The sequence below is a fragment of the Lepisma saccharinum genome, chromosome 3 (genome assembly GCF_977018435.1).
Source record: "Lepisma saccharinum chromosome 3, izLepSacc3.1, whole genome shotgun sequence".
Lineage (NCBI taxonomy): Eukaryota > Metazoa > Arthropoda > Insecta > Zygentoma > Lepismatidae > Lepisma > Lepisma saccharinum.
This window is the reverse complement of record NC_139231.1, coordinates 55,943,407-55,971,030: the sequence shown is the minus strand read 5'-3', so window position 1 is coordinate 55,971,030 and position 27,624 is coordinate 55,943,407. Positions and strand designations below refer to the sequence as shown.

General features: G+C 37.7%; 1 protein-coding gene across 1 annotated transcript; it reads left to right on the top strand.

The window, feature by feature from the left end:
• LOC145985539 (uncharacterized) lies at positions 1 to 27,411 on the top strand. The gene is made up of 3 exons (XM_083119609.1): positions 1 to 97; positions 23,274 to 25,325; positions 27,376 to 27,411. Exons 2-3 carry the CDS (start codon positions 23,307 to 23,309, stop codon positions 27,409 to 27,411), a joined length of 2,055 nt encoding a protein of 684 aa, XP_082975735.1. The 5' UTR covers positions 1 to 97; positions 23,274 to 23,306.
• The last annotated feature ends 213 nt before the right edge of the window (positions 27,412 to 27,624 follow it).

The following is a 27,624-nucleotide window of genomic DNA, read 5'->3' as shown; positions in this document are numbered from 1 at the left end:
GACGGAAATGTGCTGACTGCTGTGCTGTGTGTATGTAACAAACAAGCCCAGAAATGTAAAATTTTATTATACTTGGTGCTGGAGAGGGTTCACGTATGTAAGTATATAGCTTAAATTTAAGTACGTCTTCCATGCCCTGATTCTGGTTTGTGTTTATTAAGATTAGTAATGGTATTTACAAACATATTCTTTGTGAAAGATGGTGTTTTAGTAATAATGGGTCTTCAGTTACATGTCTGGAATTCCCGCGCATTCCTTTAGAAATTTGGACAACAGAATTTATGTTTTCTCAAAATATTCCGATAATGTGTTTTTTATTTTTTATACAACACCGTTTTACGTAAATATGCGATAGCGCCCGAACGGATTTCTTCAAATTTACACGAGAAACTACTTACTGAAATCAGTTTCTGTAGCATTGTCGAAGTTCTTCGAGGTATTTTCTTTCGCGGAAACTGAAAACTTCACCATAGAATGCTGTAGAACAAGAAATAATCACTTTTTATGTAAGGAACTTGCATTTTCTGTAAGGCGACAACATTATGCCGTTGTTTCCATTATGTAGCTGTAGATGGCGCGAGCGTCGAAAGTCTCGCCAGTGTTTCCAAACGTGCCTTTTTTTTTAGGAGAATTTTTTCCTTTTTTCTTAAACTATGCTTGGTACTACTTTACTATACCGGAGACACATATCAATGATTTATTTCGCAATTTTTTACATTGCTAACGTACTATTCTGCATTGCGGAACATTTCTTTAGGTGAAATAATGAATTTCTGACTAAAATAATGTCTATTTCTTACGTTAACGAGTACTTACTGTTGTTCCTTATTTCCCACAAACCATCCACGGCTAGCCCCGAAAACCATTGACGTTAGCCCAAAAAATCATGATAGCCTCACGAACCATCACGGGGATGAGGTATGCCTACTAGTTTAGGTTAGGCCTGTTAGGTTAGGTTCCATTAGCACTCCTTTCGTTCAATTTAGCATATACGGACAACATCTGCTTGTTGCAGCAGCAATAGCATGTCGGAAATAGATTTTCGTAGAACACCACATCCATTCGCATTAAAATGGATGAAAATACATTCCCGAACATCAACAACACTACAGAAAATGATTTGCGTAAGTACTTTCTCCTGTAAATTTGAAGAAATCCATCTCCGGTATAGTAAAGTGTTACCCTATGCTTACCTAAACTAACCTTGCTGGAAATGGTCCGTGGGGCTATCCGTGAATGGTTTTTGGGGCTATCGTGAATTATTTTTTGGGCTATCCGTCAATGGTTTGTGATGACACAATGAACACAAAAGTAGGTATTTTTCGGTGAAGAAGGTTGAAACACTGCATACCCACTGCAAATTGACAAGACAAGCACGACGCACGATGATCCATGACGAGTGCACGCCATATTGTCTGTTACCCAAGCAGAACAAGGAAGACAAATAATGACTCGTAATATGAAAAGTTGACACTATTTTATGGAAAAAGACATAACTTCACCTTAAATAATTTCTGCAATGCAGAATAGGTTGTATCAATGCTAAAATTAACGAAATAAACGAGTGAGAGGTGTTCGGGCGATATCACATAATTACCAATATTTAAAAAAGAAATGCCCCATACTCCTAATTGTAAAAAAACAAACAATTTTTCACTTAAAATAACTATCTATACAAAGGAAATGATTTGGGAGAATGCACTTAGCACCATTCATAGCCAACTTTAATAAAATTGTACACACTTAAATAATTCAAAGAACACACCTGCATTTTGCATTAATATACAATAATGTTGCTAAAATTACACGTAATAACGTACATAATTGACATTGTTGAAATGATTGGGTGGATCCTGTTGAAATCCGTTTAAACGACATAGTGCATAGATGCGAGGGAGGATCAAATGAACACCTTAAAAGTGCAATAAATGCTAGAATGTAACAATGAAAAGGAAATCTTACCACTTATTTTTCAACGTAATCCCCTTGACGTTCAATGCAAGTATTCCACCATTTCGGAAGTGCATGGATACCATGGTGGAAGAATTCTTTTGATTGAGATTGTAGCCACTCGTGCACCGCATTTTGCACCTCTTCATCACTATTGAAATGTTTGCCGCCCATCGCTTCTTTGAGTGGTCCAAACAAATGAAAGTCACTGGGGAGCAAGGTCTGGTGAATAGGGTGGATGAATGAGAGACTCAAATTTGATGTCATCGATAGTCTCAACGGTCAAACGCGCAGTATGCGGTCGGGTGTTGTCATGCTGTAGGAGTACTCCTGAGGACAAAAGTCCTCGCCGTTTACACCTGATTGCAGGACGAAAAGTTCATTTTTCAGCATGTTTGAATACGAGGCACTGGTTACTGTCACTCCTTTGTCCATGTACTGTTCCAAAATTATTCCCTTAGGATCCCAGACGAGAGTGAGCATGACCTTTCCTGCTGATGGTTGAGTGCGGAATTTTTTTGGTTTCGGCAAAGGGCTATGCCGCCATTCCTTGCTCGCTTTCTTAGTTTCTGGTTGATGATAGTGAACCCAGGTCTCATCGCCTGTAACAATCATGTCCAGAAGTGCATCACCCTTGGCGTTGAAACGACGCAAAAGTTCTTCACAGGCGTCGACGCGACGATCTTTCAATTCAGTGGTCAACTGACGGACCCATCTTGGCGATACCTTATTGAAATTCAGAACATTATGCACAATGTGTTGAGCTGAAACAAAGCTCATATTCAATATTGTTGCGATTTTTTTCAGGGTAATACGCCTGTTGTCCTTTACAAGCTGTTCCACTAGCGCAATGTTGTCGTCGGTCACTACGCGGTGAGCCTGTCCCGGTCGAGGAGCATCCTCCACAGATGTTACGCCACTTTTAAACTTCCTACACCACTCGTATACTTGCTGCAGGGACAAACACGAATCACTATACTTTGCTGCCATCCTGCGGTGAATTTCAATTGGTTTCACACCTTCACTACTCAAAAACCGGATCACTGAACGCTGTTCTAATGCGGTGCATGTGGACAGTGGGGTGGCCATCTTGAAACTGCTCCTGTGCTGGCGCTTGTTTGACTAGACTATTCTGCCACCTACTGAAGAAAGAGAATACTGTTAGAAACAATATTGCCAACTTTCATAGCAATAGCCTACCACTACATTTGAAATTTATAATAAACTTTTAAGGTTTTCATTTGATCCTCCCTCATACATTTAGTCCAATGTGGGCTTGGTAAGTTGTATCCTGGGGTGAAAACACATTTTGTAGACACCTTTACCAGCAGCACGTAGCAACAGTTATAGTCCACGCGTTTACTTCATTAACATTGAAGAACAAAGAAAACGGCCGCCACAAATGTGGGTGGAGATAAATAGCGGGCGAGTTGTTTTCATCCAATGACACTCAACCTTCAGCCAAAGGGCACAGCTGTCATTGTGCTCGTCTACTCCATGTGGAGTCTCAGTCACATTGTTGGAGCTGAAGGGCATGCTCTGATGACTTCAAAGCCAGCCGGTTGTTAACGTAGCTAGCACGTCGACTATGCAGTGCTATTTGTTCAAAAGTACACACAATATTTCAGTTCGATCTTTTTTGTTCAACCATTTTTTCTGTTATTAACAAGCACACAAAGTGGAACAATTAGGGTCCAGCAGGAAACATTAAATTTTCATAATTTCCGCAGAACTATAATTTTCTATAGGCCTAATGTTAACATATTTTCCATTCCCCCCCCCCCAAAAAAAAAATAATAATTGGAGACTGCCATTACATGTACGTACCTTAAGAGTGGTTTTTCGTGCTTCCCTGCAAATTTGGTTCATCCAGTGCACATAGGACCAACATTAGAAGCGAATTTCCAAAGTTTTTTTTTTCCGTAAGCTGGCAATACTACCACTCCTGGTATATATTCAGAATACCGGAAGTATCTCAGATTACTTTAAAATTTGGCATACTCACTAATTTTGGCCTTGTAATCACGAATCTGCAGTTAAAAATTGGCAGTCACGTCTACAAATTGCAAGATAAGCTTTTCAATTACCGATATATGCAATAAAATGGAAACCATGTTTCTGATATGAAGACTTCTTCCTTTCCGCACAACGGTCTTGCTACCGTAGTCATTACACAATGTTGCTCAAGTGTTGTGCAATAATTGACACCCATTTGCATAGAGTGTTCATTTGCATGTGAGAAAATGGCATTTTGCGTAAAGTTAAAAAGTATGTTTACCACATGAATCATTCACGTTAGGTTAGGCAAGCATAGTAAAAATTAGGGGTGATTGTAAACATAGTTTTGAAACGCTAATCATTGCAAAAAATAGTTGTTTTCTTCATAAATCAATGGTGTTTACTCCATTCACGGACCCACTTTTTTTTTTTACTTATTTCGCAATTTCTAGATGTGACCACCAAATTTTAACTGCAGATTCGTGATTACAAGGTCAAAAGTAGTGAGTATGCCGAATTTGAAAGCAATTGAAGATACTTCTGCTTTTCTGTATTTGCTCCCCACTCTTATACATTTTTTTTTCACACAAGAAGTACCAGCCCATTTTCAATGCAACTTTGGATGGTTGTAGGAATGTACCTCTGCTACATATTTAATTTTTTCATTCACTTTGGTCTATTTTGGTGGCCACCAGAACATGCCAAGTATCAATTTTTTGTTCAAAAATTTTGGTTTTCTTCTTCCTTTAATTTTCATTATTGCGAGGTACAATCTGTAAATTTCATCTCTGTATGGCAATCAGTTTTCAAGCTACGGATTTTTTTATACTTCGTGCATGTTAGGAAAGCATGTGCTTGAAAAGTCCTCCTGGGAGAGGCTCCACCTGCTAAAGGTTAAATACTGTTGTATGCACTCATCGATTTACTAGAGACCTCAATTTTTTTGGTGTTACTTTTATCAAACCCTCTCTTATTCTTGCCAGCATTTGCGTCTTACTTATACTTAAGTGACAAACCTTGAAGATTATGTAGCAAGTCATAAGTTTCTGAAAATTACATTCTCCTGAACCTAAGAATTAATATATTAAAGCGCAACAGCAGGGCAGCTCAGACAGGCTAAATATACTATGTTTATGCACAAAGAGCACTAAACTTGATGTAATTTTGGTCGTCCCTAGCTGCCATGGGTATATAATACAATAATTTAAGGTTTTTACACTACGCTTTTATGTTTCCTCTTGTTGCGACTTGTGAGTATGTGTAATTCAACGGTGGGAGTAAGAATTGGAGAAACTCACCATATTACAAAGAAAAAAAATGTATTAAGTGAATAAGCGCATGATATTTATTATTATACACTATGCTCTTTCCGATAAGTTAATATTAACATATGCTTTCTTTGTATTAAGCAGACATTTTCCCCCTTGTATTTTCATCCTCTTTGTTTTGGATTACAACAATTTTAAAATTGTAATTCCTGTAAATAAGAAAGCCCTAGAGGTTGCGAGACATGAAACATAATATAAAATGTATTTTGTAATAACTATTCTTCTTGATAAATGTGTATGTATAAAATAGAGAACCATATTTACTAGCCATGAGGAGAAGTATGATATCACGTAAAAGAAAAAATCAGTTATTAATAACAACCATAAAAATTATATATACATAATTATTATGTATTATTCTTTATCAGATTCACAAGAATAATGCACTTAAATTATGAAAATTGCAAGTGATGTAAACAGGTGCTGCGTAAATTTTAAGGCTTCTTTGAGTTCCGATATCTTTTCTGTTGTTGACGATCATGTTATTAAAGTTCTTAGTTTCACAGCACTAATTATTTATCTATCATGTTCCGACATAATTTCTGATGTTAAGATGAAATTGAAATTGCAGCATGATCAGCATCAAATTCCTCATGTATTTAAATGGGAGAACAATTGCCCATCAAAAGCGTGGGGACACAACATTGCTCTAATGTCCTAATTGATGCAAGGAGACAATTGGAGTCTTGTTTGAAAGGAAATGAAACAAGCTTTCCAATGATGTATCGCATCAATCTGTGTAGGGTAAAAGTTTGGTCAAGCTCGTTGACTTTGACGTAGGAACATATGAAGGTGTATAATTACAATTTCTCTGAAACTGAAATGTATTGTTAACACAAACAAAACTAATTTTGACCCAACTTCTGACTGTATAATTCAGATTTCATCTTGCTACACAGGCTTTTTTTTTTCATGGTTCAACTTCTATTTACATCTCTTAACACAAATTGGAGTTTTAGCTATTACTTACTGCATATTTGCTTGAGAGTGGTTTTTCACTTCCATATACTCCTTATATGATGCTTGTCTTGAAACCAGCCATTTGTTTACTCTCATATTGGTTACGGACTGCTGCTTGCATCTAGATCTTGTGTGTGGTGCAAAGAGGGTTCATAATTAGGTTAGGCGAGTCAGGATTAGGGCTCTTAGTATTCAAAAAACGTCTCTAAGGGCTTTCATGGTTAGGTTAGGTGGGCCAGGTTTAAGGCTTTTAACATTACAATAATTTCCCTAAATGCTTTGAACATCTCATCATGTGGGTGCTGGTCTCAAGCATAAAACTCCATCGAGCCTCGTGTTGGCAGTAGTCTGTGGAATGCTGTATTGAATGGAATTGTGGATATTTGCGTAATATTTGAGGATATCTTCTTTTCGCCGATAAATAGGAATTTTCGAAACTTCGAACAGTGGTAATTACTTTCACCAAGGTTCAAATGTATTGTAATAGTCATTTCTACAATTCTGCAATACTTGACTTTTTTGACTATCAAAGTTCGAAAAAATCATTAAACATTCGGAACCATTGCCCTAATTTCTGTGTTGCGAAAGCCCTCTGAGCCCCAGGGGCTGCCAAGTGCCTTTTTGTTGGGTGACATGTGGTGAGTGCATCAAGTCTCATACATATTTTCCTGTCTTATTAGATGGGAATTATTAACAAAATTTATACTATTGCTTAACACATTCGCTGCCGGTGATTCATATATCCATCATGTGGGATAGTAACTGTGTGCCTTTGACGCATATGTGCGTCATATGTATTGCCTTCTTTGATTGCTTGCTCTTCAGCGGCACTGCACGGCAGGCTTTTAAGTCTTTCATCGCACATTCAGGGTGGCGACAGACCTGGAAAACCGGGAAAAGTCAGGGAATTTTGTCTTGAATGACCTCTTTTTATTATTATTATTATTATTATGGAACTGCACGAGAACAAGAAATCTTGTTGCTAAGTTTCAGCCTCAACTTTTAGGCCCCTTTTATGCACCACACAACCACAGCGCCAGAAACCAGTGATGGCAGGAGGAAAGAGAGAGAGAGAGAAACTTCCGGAGGGGCAGAAAAATGTGTTAAGCCACTAAAAATTACGTGGAAAATGCATTGAATTATCATTTTTTTTCTTGTCCATATGGGAGTAGTAAGGGGGCAGGACTGTCAACAGATGGAGGGGATGGGTGCGGGTGGCACCGGCCGATGGTTGTCGAACATTGTAGTAAGGCATTTTGTTGGACAAACTGAAGGAACATTGAAACAAATAGGCTCCATTGAAACATACGATTTTTGTCGAATATCGCCAACCGACAAAGTATCTCACTACAACATGCGACAGAAATTGCATGCATGGCACTCGTATGGAATTGATTTTACAACCTTAGTGACAATGAAGTTCGACCAGTCACAAATATAGGAGTGCGTTGTGAAAGAAGGAGAACACATGCATATGCTGAACATATTTTATTCAGCAGGCTACATGGAACAAAGGAAAACATAAATTTCCGCTACAACGCAGCAATGTATGATGTCCACACAAAATAAAACATTTTCGTCCATCTACACGTGACATTGAAGTTCGACCACTGTTAGAGGGGATCCTGTTTACCATGGTGTGTCGCCGCCCCGTCGGCGAATAACTGTGGCAATGCGTTGGGGCATGCTGCAGACGAGTCGTTCAAGGTATTCCACATCGATGCGGTGCCATTCCTCCTGCAGGCAGGCCATAAGAGCAGCCACTGTCGTGGGTCCCCTCTGTTGCACACGTCGCTTAAGAACATGCCACACATTCTCAATGGGCGAGAGGTCGGGACTCGATGTTGGCCATGGCAGAGTTCGCACGTGATGGCGAGTCAACCATTCTCTTGTCAGCCACGCCTGTGAAACAGGTGCCTTCGCACTGTGGGAAGATGCCTCTCCAGTATGCGTGTATAGGCGTGTGCATTCACAATGCCCTCACAGACGTGTAGTGGGCCATCCCCAGATGCCGTCATGCATCCCCATACCATCACTGACGCAGGTTTCTGTACCCGACGTGCATAACATTTTGCTTCATTCTGTTCCTCGTTCCGACAAATGACTGTTTTCCGTATTTTCCCGTACACAACATTGAAAATGGATTCGTCCGTCCACAAAACCCTGTTCCACTGCCGAAATGTCCATCCCCGGTACATTCGTGCCCACCGTAGTCGATTGCCTTTGTTCAACATGGAAAGGCAGGGTTTACGTTTCGCCTTGTACACTTGGTAACCGCATCGCTGTAGGTAACGGCGAATGGTTCTGGTTGACACTTCAATGTGAAAGCGTTCTCGAGTCCACAGTCGTAATTCGGCCACAGAAACATGATTGTTGGTCTGGATATAGCGCCTAAATATCCGTAGGTCACGCACGCTCAGCAGGCGTTTTCGACCGGGGGCCTTACCTGGCTCTGTAGTACCCGTATTTTGGTGGTGTTTGATGATGCAGTGGACGGTTGACTTTGGTAAGTTCAGTTGGCACCCTATTTCCCGTTCACTGAGTCTATCCCGTTGCAACTCCACCACTCTTCTCCTCACGGTGTTGTCAATAGGTTTGCCCCTGGCCATGGTGATGATGCACTGCGGTTTCTCGGTGCACAGCACGCGCTTATATACGGCGGACTCCCTTATCGTGTCCGTGACGTCATGCTTCCGTCGAATGCACCACTATCTGGAATTTTCCGTATGGGTGTGGTGCCTGGTCAAGTTCAATGTCACGTGTATAGTTCCCTGTTTTCGTTCTTTACGTGACCTTGGGTGCAACATTCCGGGATCACGATTCTTGCCTGCTCACACGCCTCCTCTTACACACATGCGTCACTTCTGCGGGTCACCCATTCCACCGCCTATGCCTCTGTGCATTTAATCACGTATTCCTTTCTGGTCGAACTTCACTGTCACCAAGGTTGTAGTTGGATGTCTTCGAACTGCAACATCCAACAAAAATCGCATGCATAAACATGAAGAGCTTTAGACTGCAAATATGCTGCTGGAATTCTATTACTCTTCTGGCTCACTTCACCTTATTTAATGTAGCAGTGCTTACGAAGGTTTTCTTTCATCATCCTGACGTATTACTGGTTTCGCACAAGTTAACATCTGTTTATAATGACATTGCACTATTCTTAGATATCAAGAAGAATCCATAAAAACGGAATACTATCACGAAAAAGTGAAACATAAAGCTGCATTGGCGAACGTTATAAAAATTGGCAAGTGCATGCTCTTAACCTCAAATTTGCTGCAACACTAGTATTGCAATGAAATTAACGCCACTCTTTGTCCTGTCTGTTTAAACTCGTGAGATGGTCATTAATCTCTCACTGAGTGAAGTTTTGTCCAATATTATGAAATAAAATACGTAAATATTTTATTATCATATTTACTCGAATCACTCAATCATAAAAGCAAATCACTTTCTTCAAGAATTGACTTTTCTGTGCCAGCCCTTGTAAATTTTCACTTTCCATCTACTGATTTATACAAGGGGTGGCGAGAAAGTAATTTCCAATTAGTAGGGACATTGATTTTTCGCAAACGTGACAACTGTGTAAAATGGTAATTGCTGCGAAGTTGTGTTTATGAATGTGCAGTGATGACACATTTTTCACCCGTTCAAAATATCGAAATAATGCGAATTTGGTATAAAATGCGAATTGTTGGTGTTTTTTGAGATTTTTTTTTAAAAAATGTCCTAAAACAACGAAAAATTCCATGAAATCCAAAATTCTTGTCTTTTCTACTTCTAGGCCATGTTTGTGTACATAGAACGTGCAAGTTTTCCAACATTTTATTCAAGAGTAAATTATAACGCTTGTTAAAAATGGAATAATTCTGACACCCACATTAAATCATTTTTTCAACTTCTACAAAACCATTTACATCATACAGCAAAGTGGCAGGGTTTTAACAGGAGATCGAATGCATATCTATCGTCACACGGGAGCCACATCTTCAGTATTTGTCAAGCGAGATGTGTTTTGGATTACCAAGCTAAGTGCGCACCATCGGCATTGGTCGAGCAAGAAATTATGCAGCTCAGTTGTTAGGGCCACTGACTATCATGCGAGAGATCCGGTGTCGATTCCCTGCGGGGAAGAACCAGGATCTTTTCCACCTATTGAAACTGTTCCGGTTCCCACCCAGCGTCATATCAAGCGGGTACCTGGAGGAAACTTTAATGGATAAAGGTAGTCAGGAACGTGGTGCTGATCACATCACCCCCACCTTCAACTGTGATCAAGAAAGTGTGGGACCTTAACTCCACACCCCTATACACCTTCATGGCAAAGTTCAGGGGAGCACTTTACTTTTACTTCCTCAAAAATCTGTTCCAACATATCAAACTGTCACGAAAATATGTAGACCATGTGACCTACAATTTAAAATAATAGTTTAAAATCACAATGGAGTATTAAGTTTCGGTATATTTGGCAGAAAAATGTTCTAAAACAAAAACGCAAATTTTGGGAAACTTAACACTAACAAGTCAAAAAAAGATAATGCCAATTTTTGGTGCCATAATATATTGGTATTTGTCACGTAAGATTGATTGATTTAAATTTTTTGGGTGCATCGCCACTTATGGTCATTATGCATCTTTCAGTATATACAGGGAAAATTCCATTATCTAAAATCCTTACCTTAAAATTAAAAAGGGGGTATGGAAAATAACTTTCAAGATATCAAACTCTCACAAAGAGGAGTAGGCCATGTAACTTACAATTTGAAACAGTAGTCCATTTTGATAAATTTTCTTCTTTTATTTCCGGGCTTCTTTTGTGTGACTGGACCTCTCCGAATCACATTTCGCACGGTTTTTCTGTCTAACTTTAATATTTTGGCTGTCTCTGCAATGGCTCCTTTTCCTAGCTTTTTCTTTTCGACATATTCATGCACATTACACACAAATAACTGACTTTGTTTGTTCAACGTTTTGGTTTTGGATACTTTTGTGTTCGGTGTGCGATTTTGAGAATTATACCGGTTTCGCTCAAATTTCAGAATTCAAAATGTTTGAAAATTCTAGCTCGATCATTTCAGAATTGTCTCTCTCTTGTATTTATGTGAAACTGCGAATTTTTTTTGAAAATGTGTTACAAATGTTAGTTTCTGAACTCTCATTAATCCAACATGCCAGATGTTTCGGGGTGGGGGGTGGGGGTTGAAACCTAAGAAACCCCCTCTAAATACGGCCATGAGTGTGTTATATAATAAATATGTATATATGCATGTAATATGTGTACATGTGTATAATAATAACACTATTACATTGTAATATAATAATTTGTTTTATTATGAGAACCATGCAAAGTAATGAAAAAGAGAATATTGTGAAAACATTGCACGCTCTGTGAAAATAAAAATTATCTATGCCAATAAAACATGACAGATTTGCACATCATTGTAAAATTCACAATGTATTTTATATAAATCAATCCATTTTATGCTACTAAAAAGCAAGATTGCACAAGAAGCTTAATCGGCCACTGACAAAAGAATGCAATTTTTTATCTGGCAGCGAATGTGTTAACTAATATAGAAATGGGAACATTAAAAAAGAAATTCCTCGTTAGGGTTTCATTTTAGTTGGTTGGTTATAATGGGAGTTTGCAATACTGCTTTTATTTATATTTTGACAAAGAATATGATAAACTATGCTAGTTGTGATTGGAAAAGAGTATTTGTTACCTGAAAAATTGCTTACACAGGGTGGCGACAGACCTGGAAAACTGGGAAAAGTCAGGGAATTTGAGGTGTCAAAAATAGTCAGGGAAATGTCAGGGAATTTCGTCTTCATTGACTTTTTTTATATTTAATTTAAAGATATCGTTATGGAACTCTGCACGGGAACAGAAAATTGTTGTAACTCGGGCACTATGGGAGCAATCTACTTCGGATAAGTTTTGTTTTGCAGCTAAACCATCAGCGCATGCAACCGTGTACAATTCAGAACGCCGGACCGAGGAAGGGGGTTTGGGGGGCGCGACCCCCGAATTTCAATAGAAAAAAACATAAAATCTGAAGTTTGTCCCCTCTTCTCCCACTATTTTGGGGAGAAGGCTCGAAATTTAGTATTCTTTTCAAAGAATGGACATTTCTCAAAGAATGAAACATGTTTCATGTTCTTGGGTGCCATACAAGTTGAATAATAAGCCAAAATGTGATTTTGTTTTACGAAAAATATGTAATTTGCATTTTTGGAGGAAATTTATTATAACTCGGGCACTATGGGAGCAATCTACTTCGGATAAGTTTTGTTTTGCAGCTAAAACATCATAGCATGCAACCGTGTACAATTCAGAATGCCGGACCGAGGAAGGGTGTTTGGGGGGCGTGACCCCCGAATTTCAATAGAAAAAACAAAAATCTAAAGTTTGCCCCCTCTTCTCCCACTATTTTGGGAAGAAGGTACGAACTTTAGTATTCTTTTCAAAGAATTGACATTTCTCAAGAGAATGAAACATGTTTCGTGTTCTTGGGTGCCATACAAACGAAACATATGTAACTTGCATTTTTGAAGGAAAATTGTTATAACTCTGACACTATGGGAGCAATCTACTTCAGATAAGTTTTGTTTTTCAGATAAAACATCATAGCATGCAACCGTGTACAATTCAGAATGCCGGACCGAGGAAGGGGGCTGGGGGCACGATCCCCGAATTTCAATGGAAAAAACCAAAATTTGGAGTTTGCCCCTACTTCCCCTGCTATTTTGGGGGCTTGGCGGGAAATTTAGTATTCTTTTCAAAGAATGGACATTTCTCGAGCACGTAACATGTTTCATGTTCTTGGGTGCCATACAAGTTGAATAATAAGCCAAAATTTGATTATTTTTTTACGAAAAATATGTAATTTGTATTTTTGGAGGAAAAGTGTTATAACTCGGGCACTATAGGAGCAATCTATTTCGGATAAGTTTTGTTTTGCAGCTAAATCATCATAGCATGCAACCGTGTATAATTCAGAACGCTGAACCGAGGAAGGGGGGTTTGGGGGCGTGACCACCGAATTTCCATGAAAAAAACAACAATCTCGAGTTTGCCCCCTCTTCTGCCGCTATTTTGGGGAGAAGGCGCAAACCTTAGTATTCTCTTCAAAGAATTGACGTTTCCAAAGAGATTGAAACATATTTCATGTTCCTGGGTGCCATACATGTTGAATAATGAGCCAAAATGTGAAACTCTGTTCGGAAATGTGGCATGGATATGTTGCGGTTGGGGGGAGGTTGGTCATCAATATGAATTTCCCAGGCTTGCTCCAGACCTGTGTCAGAGTTTCCACCCAAAGATAAGTGTATGAAGGTCCAAAAAGCAAATTCATTTCGTAATCAGCACCATGATACCATATGGTATCATCGGGCGAGTACGACTTTACACTGATGATACAATATGGTATCATCGGGGGAGTAAAGGTTAAGCCTTTAAATATTACATGGAAAATGCATTGAATTATCATTTTTTTCTTGTCCGTATGGGAGTAGTAAGGGGACTTGTCAACATATGTAGGGGATGGGGGCAGGTGGCGCCGTCCGATAGTTGTCGGACGTCGTAGTAAGGCATTTTGTTGGGCAAACTGAAGGAACATGGAAACAAATAGGTTCCATTGATACATACGATTTTTGTTGAATATCGCCACCCGACAAAGTATCTCACTACAACATGCGACAGAAATTGCATGGACTGCAACATCCAACAAAAATCGAATGCATAAACAAGAAGAGCTTTAGACTGCAAATATGCTGCTGGAATTTTATTACTCTTCTGGCTCACTTCACCTTATTTAATGTAGCAGTGCTTACAAAGGTTTCCTTTCATCATCCTGACGTATTACTGGTTTTGCACAAGTTAACATACGTTTACAATGACATTGCACTATTCTTAGATATGAAGAAGAATCCAACCAAATGGAATATATATTGAATACTATCACGAAAAAGTGAAACATAAATCTGCATTAGTGAACGTTATAAAAATTTGCAAGTGCATGCTCCCAACCTCAAATTTACTGCAACACTGTAAATTCCTGTCTGTTTAAACTCATGAGAGATGGTCATTAATATCTCACTGAGTAAGGTTAATGTCCAATATTATGAAATAAAATACTAATAATAGATACGTAAATATTTGAATATCATATTTACTCGAATCATTCAATCATAAAAGCATATCACTTTCTTCAAGAATTGATTTTTCTCTGCCAGCCCTGCTAAATTTTCACTTCCCATCTACTGATTATATTATACGAGGGGTGGCCAGAAAGTAATTTCTAATTAGTAGGTACATTGATTTTTCGCAAACTCAAAAACTGTGAAAAATGGTAATTGCTGTGAAGTTATGTTTAGGAATGTGCAGTGATGATGTCTGGACACATTTTTCGCCCGTTCGAAATAATGTGAATTTGGCATAAAATGCGAATTGTTGGCGTTTTTAGCGATTTTTTTTAAAGAGATGTCCTAAAACAATGAAAAATTCCATGAAATCCAACATTCTTGTCTTTTGTAGGCCATGTTTGTGTACATAGAACGTGCAAGGTTTCCAACATTTTACTCAAGAGTAAACTATAGAGTTATACGTACATGGAATAATTCCGACAGCCACATTAAATCATGTATTTCCCACGATTTTTTCAACTTAACAAGTGAAAAAAAGATAACGCCAATTTTTGGTGCCATAATATATCGGTATCTGTCACGTGAGATTGATTGATTTTAATTTTTTGGGTGCGTCGCTACTTATGGTCATTATGCACCCTTCAGTATATACGGGGAAAATTCCATTATCTAAAATCCTTACCTTAAAATTAAAAAAGGGGTATGGAAAATAACTTTCCCGAAAAACTTTCAAGATATCAAACTCTCACGAAGAGGCGTAAGCCATTTGACTTACTTTGAAACAGGTCACCATGAAGGTATAATTTCAGATATTTGCTAGAAAATGCGCTAGAATGAAAATGTGAATTTTGGGGAAAATAACACCGTGTAGTAAAAAATAAAAAATAAGAAAATACACCAATTTTTTTTAAAAAATAACAAAATATCAAGGTCCCTACCGATTAGGCATAAATAAAACAAGAATATCAGTTGTACTTTATTACATTAGTAACAGTGAGTCCTAACCTAATTTTCGGCATAATCACCACCGTTGTTCTGGCATTTGTCGTAGCATGGCACTAAAATTTGTATGCCCATGTTATATGTGTCTGACAGCAAAGACTGGAACTATCTCTACCGCAGTGTAGCTGTCAAATTCTTGCCCTGCCAGAAACCTCTTCAGTTAAACAAAGAGATGAAAGTCTGTACATTCAAGGCCAGGGCTGTACAGGGAGTTGTCCAAGATCTCTCGCCCGAAGTGATGCAAAGTACCCGTGTGTACTCAGCTGTATGGGGTTGTGCACATTCGATTGGCCTTCCGTGAATTGTCTGCACCATCGTCTGACCTTACTATCACTCACGACGTCCGGTCTGCACACCTGACACGATTACTGGTGCCTCTGTGCCAAATTCTGAGTGTGCAATGTAGGCTACATCGCAATCGGTGGGAGACTGTATGAGAGCTGCAATCTTTAACCTAGAACTGTCCTAAAACGGCTGCATTGCAACTGTACCAGATTACAGCTACATGCCACTTCTTCCTGCCTGCATGTGTGTGTGTAGCTCTCCGACCACTAGTGCTGCGTATAGGCACCTTTGGAGGAGCTTTTTTCAGGATGCCCCTCGTATATGAACTTTCAGAAGCTGTTATTATTAGTGTTCCTGTTTTAATGTGTGGTTAGCTAAATCAGGTACCTATACAATGCAATTCTATAAATTCCTTGCGTTCAATTTCTAATACCTACATACCCTTTTCGTCAGTGTTAATGGTATAACTGCATATTGTCAGTTTCACAGTACTTCACGGATATATTTTACTGTAGCAGAAATCCCATTGATAATGTAAGGAAATATGACACTTTATTTTGTTCGATTCAATTGTTTCACTTATATGCAAGAGTTAAGTTGTTTGCTTTACAGAGAAGAGAGAAGTAGCTTTATGCATTGAAACATGAGTCCGCACTCATGGTTCTTGCAAGCAGAGGGTTCATTACAAATTGTATTTCTTAATCAATCACTCTTCACTCTTATCTCATTTAGTCGTAACTTTAAACATAATCGGGGTGTAAGGGGTACCTTCCACATAGGCGCCCAAAAGTCAACCTCACTTCCACATAGTGCACCCTGGACTAAAGACTAACGAGGCTCTGGCGACTGGCACTGTCGCCAGTATAATTTTGTGTGTGTTGTCCTGTTTTTTGTCGTCCTGTTTTTTGTCGTCCTGTTTTTTTGTCCTTGTGTGTGCTGAGTGCCCGTTTGCAGCCTTAGCTTTTAACAGAAGTCAGAACATTTTAAGATTTTTAGTTATGCAACGTTAGAGTTGTTATTTGTAATGATAAGGGGCTGGCCCCCGTATAATGTGACGGGAGCAAAAGTGCTGATGCTCCCACAATTTTAAATTAAAATTAAAAAAAATAATAATAATAATCAAGTATTTTATTTTAAACTTACTGCATATGAAAAATTCCGTAATCGTTCCCCAGCTTGTGAATTGTAATAATTTTCCAAATTCACTATTTTGCAGTTTGAATTTAAATCATAGAAATTAAGTCAATTTCATAGAAGATAATATTGGTACTTAACAAAACCATACGTGGATCTGTGTGACTTTATTATTTCTATTTGCAAAAAGATCGATTTACTTAACTTTGTAATTGTCAGGGAAAAATGTAAATTTTGTCCTGGAAAACCTGGAAAAGTCAGGGAATTTCATTTCTGCTTGTTTGTAGCCACCCTGTTACATCCACCCTGTATAGCATCTGCTTAAATATTCTGTTAATCAAATTTTTTTCTAGCAATGAATTATAATTAAGAAAAATTAATGTGACACATTAATGAAAATATATATGTAACTGTATTATGCATGTGTTAGTATTGATATAATCGACATTTCAAAAAAAAAAGTTAAATCCCAAAAAGCTGGTTTAAATCAAACAGTTGTTTTTTTAACATATTTTCCCTCCAGTGTTACTTAATATGCTATTTGATGGCAAACAGCTTCAATTATATTTCATAATTCGTAAGTGTCAAGATGAGTGCAGTGAATAACTGAAATAACTAGCATTAGATTCCTGTCTTTTTAGCATGCAACTTTCCAGGTGGCAAAGGACTTGGATTATGTTCCATATATGCTAAAGGTTAAATGAAGTGAAGCAATATTTCCTAAAGAAAGTATGTACTATCTGTCCAGAAAGTAAATGCTCGGTGGATGTGGCCAAATCTGGAAGTAACGTCTGTATGAGAAATTATTTGCAACATGTAACAATGCCACTTTGCATTTACAATACATGAGATTTGTCACATTAGATCAGACTGGAGAGAATAAGTTACCACAGAAGTCTACTTCTGAGTTGCAAAACTCAAGTCTGTTGCAGGTTGTAAAAATAAACTAGTGTGAAACAGCCGGTATGTTAACGAAGTTTGCAAGATTGTTGACTCCTCTTAAGACAAAATTTCAACTTGGTTTGATCGAGTGATGAAGTGGGAAAGTAGTAAAGAGCTGGCCCAGTTGTCTGAAGGTCATAGGTTCAAATCTCTTGTAGAACCGACTTTTTTTATTTAGTAGAATTGTTGCTTTTGGACATTTATAAGAGGGAGAATATGAAAACTCTTCTTCTGATAAATCTAATTACTTGTTGATATCACTTGGGATGTGTTTTCCCACATAACTTCTCCAATACTGAATTACTTCCTACAAGGTGAACAGAGAAATATTCGTGGCCCAACTGTGAGGTAAAATAGAGGTTGATTAAATTTTTTTAAAAAAGTCATGAAAACCCTACATCTCATTTACAAATTCCTGGGCACTCCGCTGCAAATCTACCAAGGATGATGTCATACTGCTGAGAGAACTTTTGCGTTGACTGTAAATTGTGGTTTCAGGCAGAGAGTGCGATGCTTGCCAATCTTTGAACTGTGCATGCTCAGCTCGCAGGCTTCTGTAAGTAAGACTGTTGAATCATACACTACATGGGCTATCCTGTCTGTGACCACAGATAAGGCCGAATTCTAAATTCCCTCCTATTCAATATTTAGAGTTAACAAGAAACATAATGTTTCATAGTTTTGAAAAACACCAGTTTAATTGTAATATTCTGTTTGAAATATTTTCTATGAATATCTGATAAAATTGTGCAATATGGTTTGAAGACATGATTATGAGCATATAAGCAATAAATCAAGAAGGACGGTGTGGTCCAGTCATTACGATACCTGCCCACCACACGAAGGGTCCCCGGTTTGATTCTCCCCATACAGCACTTTTTTTTTAAAATGATAGAATGCGAATTAATGTAAGTCTGTGAAATACTTATTGCGTATATAATGACAAATGTTTTTCATTTTTAATACAAATTGCAAATTGTTTTTGAACTGCTCAATACAAAACTACTTTAATAAATTTGAAACCATAAAATGACACTATAAAATAAATGTAATAACAAAAACAATAAACAGTGTATAATTTAAAACCAGTGTTTGCATGGAATTGATGGAACTATATTTTATGCTTAGTGCATCATTGGTTTACTGTGCTATTAAATCTTGCCTCTAAATCCAAACACAGACTCAAGTGTTAATGCTGGATTTGTTAGTAACCCAGTGTCAAGCTGTCATTTAAAAAAGTGACGTTTCTTTCAGTTTGCCATTTATATTCCTTCAGTTTTTATGAAAATAATAATGATTTATATTGATTGATACTTTGAAAGATTGTGTAGTTTCAGGCGTTGTATGCATGCAGTGAGTGAAGAAGATATCGACTTTGTATCACTGCACTCATCATTCCCTATCCACATACAAACTGTTACTAGCCTGGCCCCCCACACTTTACCTCTGCACTTGAGGTTCGATGCACTTCGTACTCGGCTCAGATTTGTCTAGGGGTATCTTTCTTTGTACGACAATGCACGTGGGTTGCTACAAGTCAACATAATTATATAATTAACTACAAGAGACAACGGATAACCATTGCGAAACTTTATTGTTATAGGGGGATAAATTACCTTGTCCAGCATTTGTGAAATTATAAACGGAAATTTTGGGTATTTTCTATAAGTTTAATTAACGTAAAATTTGAAGTATATACATGTCGTATCCGAACGTTCATTTCTCTCATTATCGGACCAAAACTCTAATTTTGATGTTGGAATCTCTATTGTTTGTACCTGGATGCTTTACATTTCATGAATTACATCTGAAGTACGCTTGTCACAAGGTAGACTCACGTTGCTCCAAGAAACGTCTTAACAGGCGTGAGGTTGCCCGACGTGTACATTTCTCAACACTGCACGGTGACAAGGCACTAGGCTGCTCGGCGCACCGTAATTACTTCAAAATAACATCCAGTACAAACTACCTTTTTACCTGTAATAGCTTGCCCGGCAATCCAATCTCTTACAGCATCTGTTTAAGGAGACCTGTCCTCCGGTCCTAGCCGACCGAAGCAAAAACAGCCTCTCCCTTCCAAGTCTCAGTTCCAACAGCCGACCTCCCCCACTCTCATCTGGGAGTTATGTGTGTTTGGTTGGCGTCAGTTGCCAACCGCCCTTCTTTCAAAATCTTTAACATCTAAACTGCCCGCCTTTCTTTTGAACGTTCGAAAAACGAAGAAAGAACAGAGCTACATGGTTTTATACATGGAATATATACTAACCTAAAAATGCATAATACATTGAGATACACTTATCACATATACATATTTTATACACGTAATTACCTAATTAATTAACATATTAATAAATATTTCAATAAGAGGAAAAAAAACACTGTTGCCCTGACACAGGGGCAGGGTAACAAAACTTTTCTTAAAAATTGAAAGACTATCATCACCTCTTCCCTCCACCCAACAACCACATCCCTTGCTTACAAAATTACTCGTCTCTCCATTTCAAGGAGGTTTCGATTGTGGATCCACGTGATTGAACCAATGTGTGACGTCATATAGTCATATATCGTTTCGTGGATGCTACCCGTTGAGACAGAGATCACACTTCCACGACCCTTTAGGTAACGTCCTATTGCAGAGCGATCAAGGAACTAACTTCCTGTGTGTGTGAATTGTATCTCGGGCAAAACAGGCTTTTCTGTGCATGATCCCTGAGAGATGGCATGGCATGGGTTTGAGTCCGCCTGGGTTCAATAGCTGGGTTCTCGTCCTGTGTATACGGCTGGTGGCAACCCACCATCGTGAGGAAATTGGGGAGCTACGAGTGAGTAGCGTAACCTGGTCTCGGAAATCTTCTACAACTGCTGGGGGTTCGACATGCTGACCCCATGTCACCCCAATAGCGGTTGAAGTTCTCCACACCTCTATGTAGGATTGTGGGAGGGAGACAGGCAGTCAGTTGGGAGATAGGCCAAGGCCCTTCGAGGTCTGTTGCACCATGGGTTATTTATTTATTTATTTAAGAAGGAAAAATCTAAGGTGCTTTTCGAAATTAGCTGGTGAAATCATGGATTAAAAATGCATGTGGTATGCACTTCCTACATCCCATTATCCCATATATTCGAGATTCTGTGGACACAGATATATCACTGTATAAATGCAGATTCGAACACACACATGTTGGTGCCTATTTGGCAACTAAAAAAAAAAAAAAAACCATTCTGAAACCGGGCTCGAACACTCATCCTTCAGATTGTGAAGCCGTAACACTAACCACTCACCTACGCCTTTATTTATAAGTATTTATTTACTTATCATGTAAGTTTTCGAATTGTTTCACTACTGGCGACGCAAATTTCTACTCGCTTATTTTCTTTCAGACATAGTTGTTTTTCCAGACCGATACATTTTTTTTTTACCTTTTGCCACCCACGGAGATCCTTATGGAATGCATTATTGAAACGTAACTCCCAGAAAAGAGAATATGTTAGTTTCAAAAAGCTTGGAAGTGGGAATGGTGTGTTCAGTCACACATTTGACCTTAATAATTTTCATATTTGAAGTTTTGCTTTCAACAGAGCATTTTGTTTCTGGACAGATAGTACATATGATTTAACACAATTGTTTCTGGGGTCGTTAACCCACTGTACCTCCTCGAGAATTATGTCAATTTTTTTTATTGACAGAGTTAAATGTTTTACACAATATAAAATTGGTTCCAGCATACAGAAAACACAAATAACAGATATTTGATCCCAAAGTATGGCCGGCATAAGTAAAAACCTTCCATCTCTGAGCAATTTTGCTGCTTTTTATTAGTAAGATCCTGTTTTATGCACACTAATATAGCCAAATAACATGTTGGAAATTGCTGTCATCTTCAAACCTAACAACGTTAATTTTTAGTTGCTGTTGTAGAATGTCATGTTGTGTGCTATATTCACTTGTGTGAAGCATTCGGGCTATTCTACTTCACAATAAGATAACAGACATACTTTATTTCACAAAAACACAGCTCCACAAGCTAAAATCAATGGAAAACATTCATGAAGTACATAATATTCATAAACCATGCAAAATTTTACTTTCTCGAGGGGGTACAGAGTTCTTACCCCTGTGCTTACCTAACATAAAACTTAATAGGAGGGAAGAAATTTTATTAAATGGTAAGTGCTAAATTAACAGCAATGTTATACTTAACATGCAACTTGACAATTTTTATTAAATTTCTTACATTGTAATGTTTGTAGCGAGATTAGTTTTACAAATTCCCAAGGAGGGGAGGGTATTTTTTAGTCTGTGGCAGAGGACCTTTAGGGCAGAAAGCTGATATTGTGCACCATTAAAGTTAATGAATGGGAAAATATTTTTCAGCTGTACATTTTTATTGGCAAATTGTATGGAACCCTTAAAGTTAAAAGAGAACTATGTAATTTCAAGAGTTTTGTCCCGAAATGATCTTTACAATAAAGGAAGAAAAATTAATATCTAACTATCTATTCAAATGTTACAAGCTAAAAACTTTTTACATTTTCCAATATGGCAGCTCAAAGTGCATTCTGCTGATTTCTATAGTGCTTAAAATCACTAATTAGATATGAATAATAAAGATGACAAGTTTCATACTTTTACATATAAAATGCACAATTTTGTTAAAATTGCAGCTTTAGCCAACAGATTATTTATTATTTGTGTTACTCTCACCACAGGAATCTGTTTGCTAACTAAATACTTTATTGCCAGCTTGTGATAAAGATGGTGGGTTAAATGGCTGCATAATTTGACATGGAGTGGCCCAGAAAAAATATTCTGCTTCTATAAGTTGAGATAGTGGATACTACTTGGTATTTGAACCCAGCACTTCCTGTCTCTGCAGTTGTGCTATTCACTTCACCATTGATACCAGGCAGTGGCTGTACTCATCTCAGAATCAACAAGTCTCTATTTATGAAGAGACAGCATCACACCTTTGGGACAAAGTGTTTCCACAAGATAATTCAAAACACATCCAACAATTTTTGTTATCTGATTCATTGGTGTAGTTAGCATTTTTACCACAGAGGAGGGAAGGGGCAGAACTTGTTATAATTCCATCACTTTTCGCAACCAAAGGTTCTGAATTAGAATAACCTCATGTCTGTATTGCTAGCATGATTCCTTCCTTATTATTTGAAAATGACAAAGTTTACATACACTAGAAAATTTCTCAAGTGACTGCCAGGAATTTTCCCTCCTATTCTTCAACATTACTTGAAGCATGAGCTGTTCTGCCCCTTCTCCAGCTAAGGCTGTGCTTAATTTAAGCTCTCCTCCAAAAAAATGAACTAAAGAAATAACCAGATATATTAGGTACCTTTCTCAAATGCAGTACTTGAATGCAAGGGAAAAAGAGATACCATTACTACAAAGTTCCAAGATTGCTTAGGAAGACAGTATTTTTTTTATATAAACAGTGTTATTGTAAATTAGAAACAAACTATTTTCATTAATGATAATGTTTATGATAATTCTTTTCTTTATAGAGATGTGGCAGAGGGGGATGAAATCACTACAAAATGGCAGTGTCTACTGATATGCTTTTTGATGATGTTATCAAAATTCAGAAATCATTGCAAGAGATTGAAGCTGAGGAATTAATAGATGCAAATGTTATATTTGAGAAACTAGAAACACAGATCCATTTAGAAGATCGAGTTTCAGTTGTTCTGAATCAAATATTACAGGAATTAGGTGTACCACACAAAAGTAAGGATGCAGTCTTATCTCCTGGAAATGTGGAATTGGAGGGAAACGAGGTTAAGAATCCCGAGTTAAGTGTTATTGAAATTTCGGATGATAGTGATGAAGAAACTAAAAATTCTTCTTCCAAGGATAATGCAAGTGAAAGTCAGCTAAGTTGTGTAGTGGAAAATCAATCTAGCACCAAGAACCTTTGCAATAATGAAAATAATGATGAAGTAAATTGTCATCCGAATGCTCCACTTTCTAAGCAGTCAGGCTGTGTCGATCTAAGTGATTCTACTTCTCAGAGCGCCAGTCCAGGAGTACTTCTTTTTGATGTTAATAACAATGATCCTAACAATAACACAGAATTCAATGCACCAGGAAGTTCTCAGCCATCAAGTAGTGCAGAGACAGAAGTAACAAAATTACCTGCTGCGGAAGGAAGTATCTGTGATCCGGTAGAAGTACCTGATTTTTCAAAAGAAGTGATAATAGTTGGTGATGTTTCGGATGGCAGCAGGGATGCATATCAAGACATTCATGAACAATTGTTACAAGAGGCAAGACGAATTTATCACAAAATTCCTCAAGAGAGCTTTGAAGAGATATATGCTTATTTAGAAGCAAATATTGATGCCCAAAATAGATACGAAGTAGTTTTGAATGAATTTCTTCATAGACAGAAACGTTTTAATGATATAAACTTGGCTGACGAAGAATATGTAGATTTAACCAACAGTCCACGTGCATCGCAAGAATTACATGAACATAATCAAACTGTCTCTGTGCAGTTAGCTACTGGCAACCCAACAGATGAAGGAAATCCAGACAGTGTGTCAAGTGATGTTACTTCTGGGAAGAGAAAACCATTTTCTGATAATGGTTCGTCACCTAGTAAGAAAGCCAAAGTAAACGATGATGAAGGATCGTCCACAGAAGCAGGTAGTGTTGAAGATTTACAGTGTGTTCAGCAGGAAAACGAAGTTGACAAACAGCTTCAGCTTCTTTGGGAGATGTTTCCAAACATAGAGCCAGCTTATCTGCAACAGAGGTATGCAAATCTTCAAAATTCTGGAACATTCCAAGAACTCATTTCAGAATTACTTGAACATGATTCAAATTCTAAATTGAAAGATAATGATCCACTGCAGTTACAAGAAGCAACTGTAGAAGTACTGGAGCATGGTCCTGATTTGAGTGCTTGGGGAATTGTTGATGACCCATTACATTTAGATGCTACAGCTACTCATCCAGATAGAAACTTGGAATTGGATGTTGATGGAGAAAATGGAGATGCTACACCATTTTTTGATATGGAAGAAGAGGAAGAAGAACATATTGTGGAAGAATCATTAACAGACAAGCAGCATGAAATGCTTGTCCAGATATTGCCTAATGTTGATCCTGATTATTTACGTGAAGTCTGTATCAAATCAAATGGCAATGAGGATGAATTGAAGAAAATTGTTACTGAGATACTAGAAGGCAAAGCATGTCCAACACGTAAGGATGCTGAGAAACGTAAAGAAATTGAAAATATTCGCTCAAAATTTTTACAAAATTTTGACATTAAAGCCTTTCTAGAAGTATTTCCAGAACCCATTAAATTCTTCTCTGATGAGAAAAGGATTGCTAATAAGTCATATCAGGAACATGTTCATGCCTATCTGAAAGGAAGATATAGATGTGTGCCCGATAAAAACATTACTAAATCATTAAAAAAACACAACTATCTTTTGTATCCCACTGTAAAGGAATTAAATGCCTTCAAAGGAAGGGGAAATCGGAGACCCAGACAGGATTGGGATTGCAGAATGCCTGAAAATGTGAATATTCCATTCCTTCATGAGGTAAGTACATTTTTTAATGTGATTCTGAGTAATATATTGTGGCTTGGTGTGCATATTACTCACTTTATAATATAAACAATACTGAAAATAGTATAAAATTAGTTTAAAAAGCTACTTACGTAAGTGAGTATAGAATTGTCGAGGAACGACGTTTCAGGGTACAACTGCCCCCTTCATCAGGTTCACAATTCTTTCTAAGCACTAAAACATAATGCTACGTTGTAAAGTGTAGTATGAAGATTAGGTAGAGGGTTGGGTTAAAAACACTTATAAACAGTCCTTTACATAATTCGATTAAAAACGAAAACACCAGTATCCATTAAGATCTCTTAGAAAAGGGAACTCGTAAAAATGATAAAATCACACACGATTGCACATCTGGCACCATGTTTTTACATGCATGTTTCTACCAGTCTGTCCTATATACTCTTTTCCACGTTCGCATGTAATTTTGTATACACCTTTAAATCCCTCCGGGTTTCTTTTCCCTTTATCCCCCTTTTTATACTCAGTAAAATGTTTTTCCAAATTTTGGGGGAAGGGGGCTTCATCCCACATTTAATCCCATATTCCCTTACCGTTTTTTTCAATTTTCTCCGATACCCCTTTGAAGTATGGGATTCCAACAAAACTAACTATCCCCTTACTTTTTTCCTTCCTCTTTCCCAATTTTCTCATTTGGGTCTACGTTTGTCTCTCTTTTGATAATTTTCTGTGCTTTCCTGGCTATCCTATTCAATTCAAGTTGGTGAACCCATTCTTTCTTCCCACCTCCATAATCCATTCTACTTCCTTTTCTTTTTCATCATCTTTGTTGCATAATCTTCCTGCTCTAATGAAGAAATTAAGAAAAACATTTGTTTTTATTTTCCCGGGATGTTATGATTTTTTATTTATGTACATGTCACGGGTAAGGGAATATGGGATTAAATGTGGGATGAAGGCCCCCCCCCCCGAAATTTGGAAAAAACATTTTACTGGGTATAAAAAGGGGGTTAAAGGGAAAGGAAACCCCGAGGAATTTAAGGGTGTATACAGAATTACATACGAATGTGGAAAAGAGTATATAGGACAGACGGGTAGAAAGATGCATGTAAGACCATGATGATGACATTAGAGAACGGGTCCCCAAAACCGGGCTAACAGAGCATATAATCAGGAGCGGGCATAAAATTATCAAGAAGGAGGTTATCAGAAAAGAAGGGAATAAATTGAACAGAAATGTTTATGAGGCTGCAAATATTGGAATGGGGAGGAATGTAAAACTTAATCAGGATGATGGTAATTTGGAAGAGGAATGGGTGACGCTTTTCAAAAAGTGGGACAAAGCAACGAAAAAAGAACCTAACATTGGATTCCATGTTACTCCGGAGGTCGTCAGAGCTGCCTTGAGTTCGTGCTGGAATGGTGACTTAAATGGAGGGGAGAGTAGGACAGGTATAGAGGGGACATAGCTTTCACCTCTTCTCGGATCGAAGTTGTTTCACCAGTGCCAGCTGTGCAATCATGCGTGTTTTCATCATTTTTACGAGTTCCCTTTTCTAAGAGATCTTAATGGATACTGGTGTTTTCATTTTTAATTGGTCTTTTAAATAGTAGTTTTTTAAAAAAAAAATTGAAATATGTAAAGGACTGTTGTTAAGAGTTTTTAACCCAACCCTCTACCTAATCCTCATATTACACTTTACAACTTAGCTTTATGTTTTAGTGCTTAGAAAGAATTGTGAACCTGATAAAGGGGGCAGTTGTTCCCTGAAACATCGTTCCTCGACAATTCTATACTCACTTACGTAAGTAGTTTTTTAAACAAATTTTATACTATTTTTAGTATTGTTTAGATTCTGAGTAATATTTTGAAGCTTGAAATTGTACTCCTGCATCAGTTCTGCATATTCATGAAGGTTCTCATATGATTTCCTCTCTTTAGGAGATCAACAGTTTTGAGGACTGGCTACTGAGACATAAAAATATGGCAATAGGAATATCACCTAACCCAAATATGTAAATACAAGAATTGTCAGTGAATTTAATTTTTTGAACTGTTCCTTAGCTCTTGAGGAAGATGCAAGAATTTGGACTGACATAATAGTTCTTGTAAAATTAAAGATTTATTTTTCAAAAAAATAAGCTCTCATCTGTTAGAATTCCAAGTTGGAATTCGAACAGTGTCATTGCTTGTAGCTCTGCTAATGTTTCGGAGATCATGTTTTTATTGCAACAAGATCCTTGAAGTGTGTCACTAGTAATTTATAAGTGGCCATATGTGGCCGTGCGGTCTAAGGCACTGTACTTTGAGCTC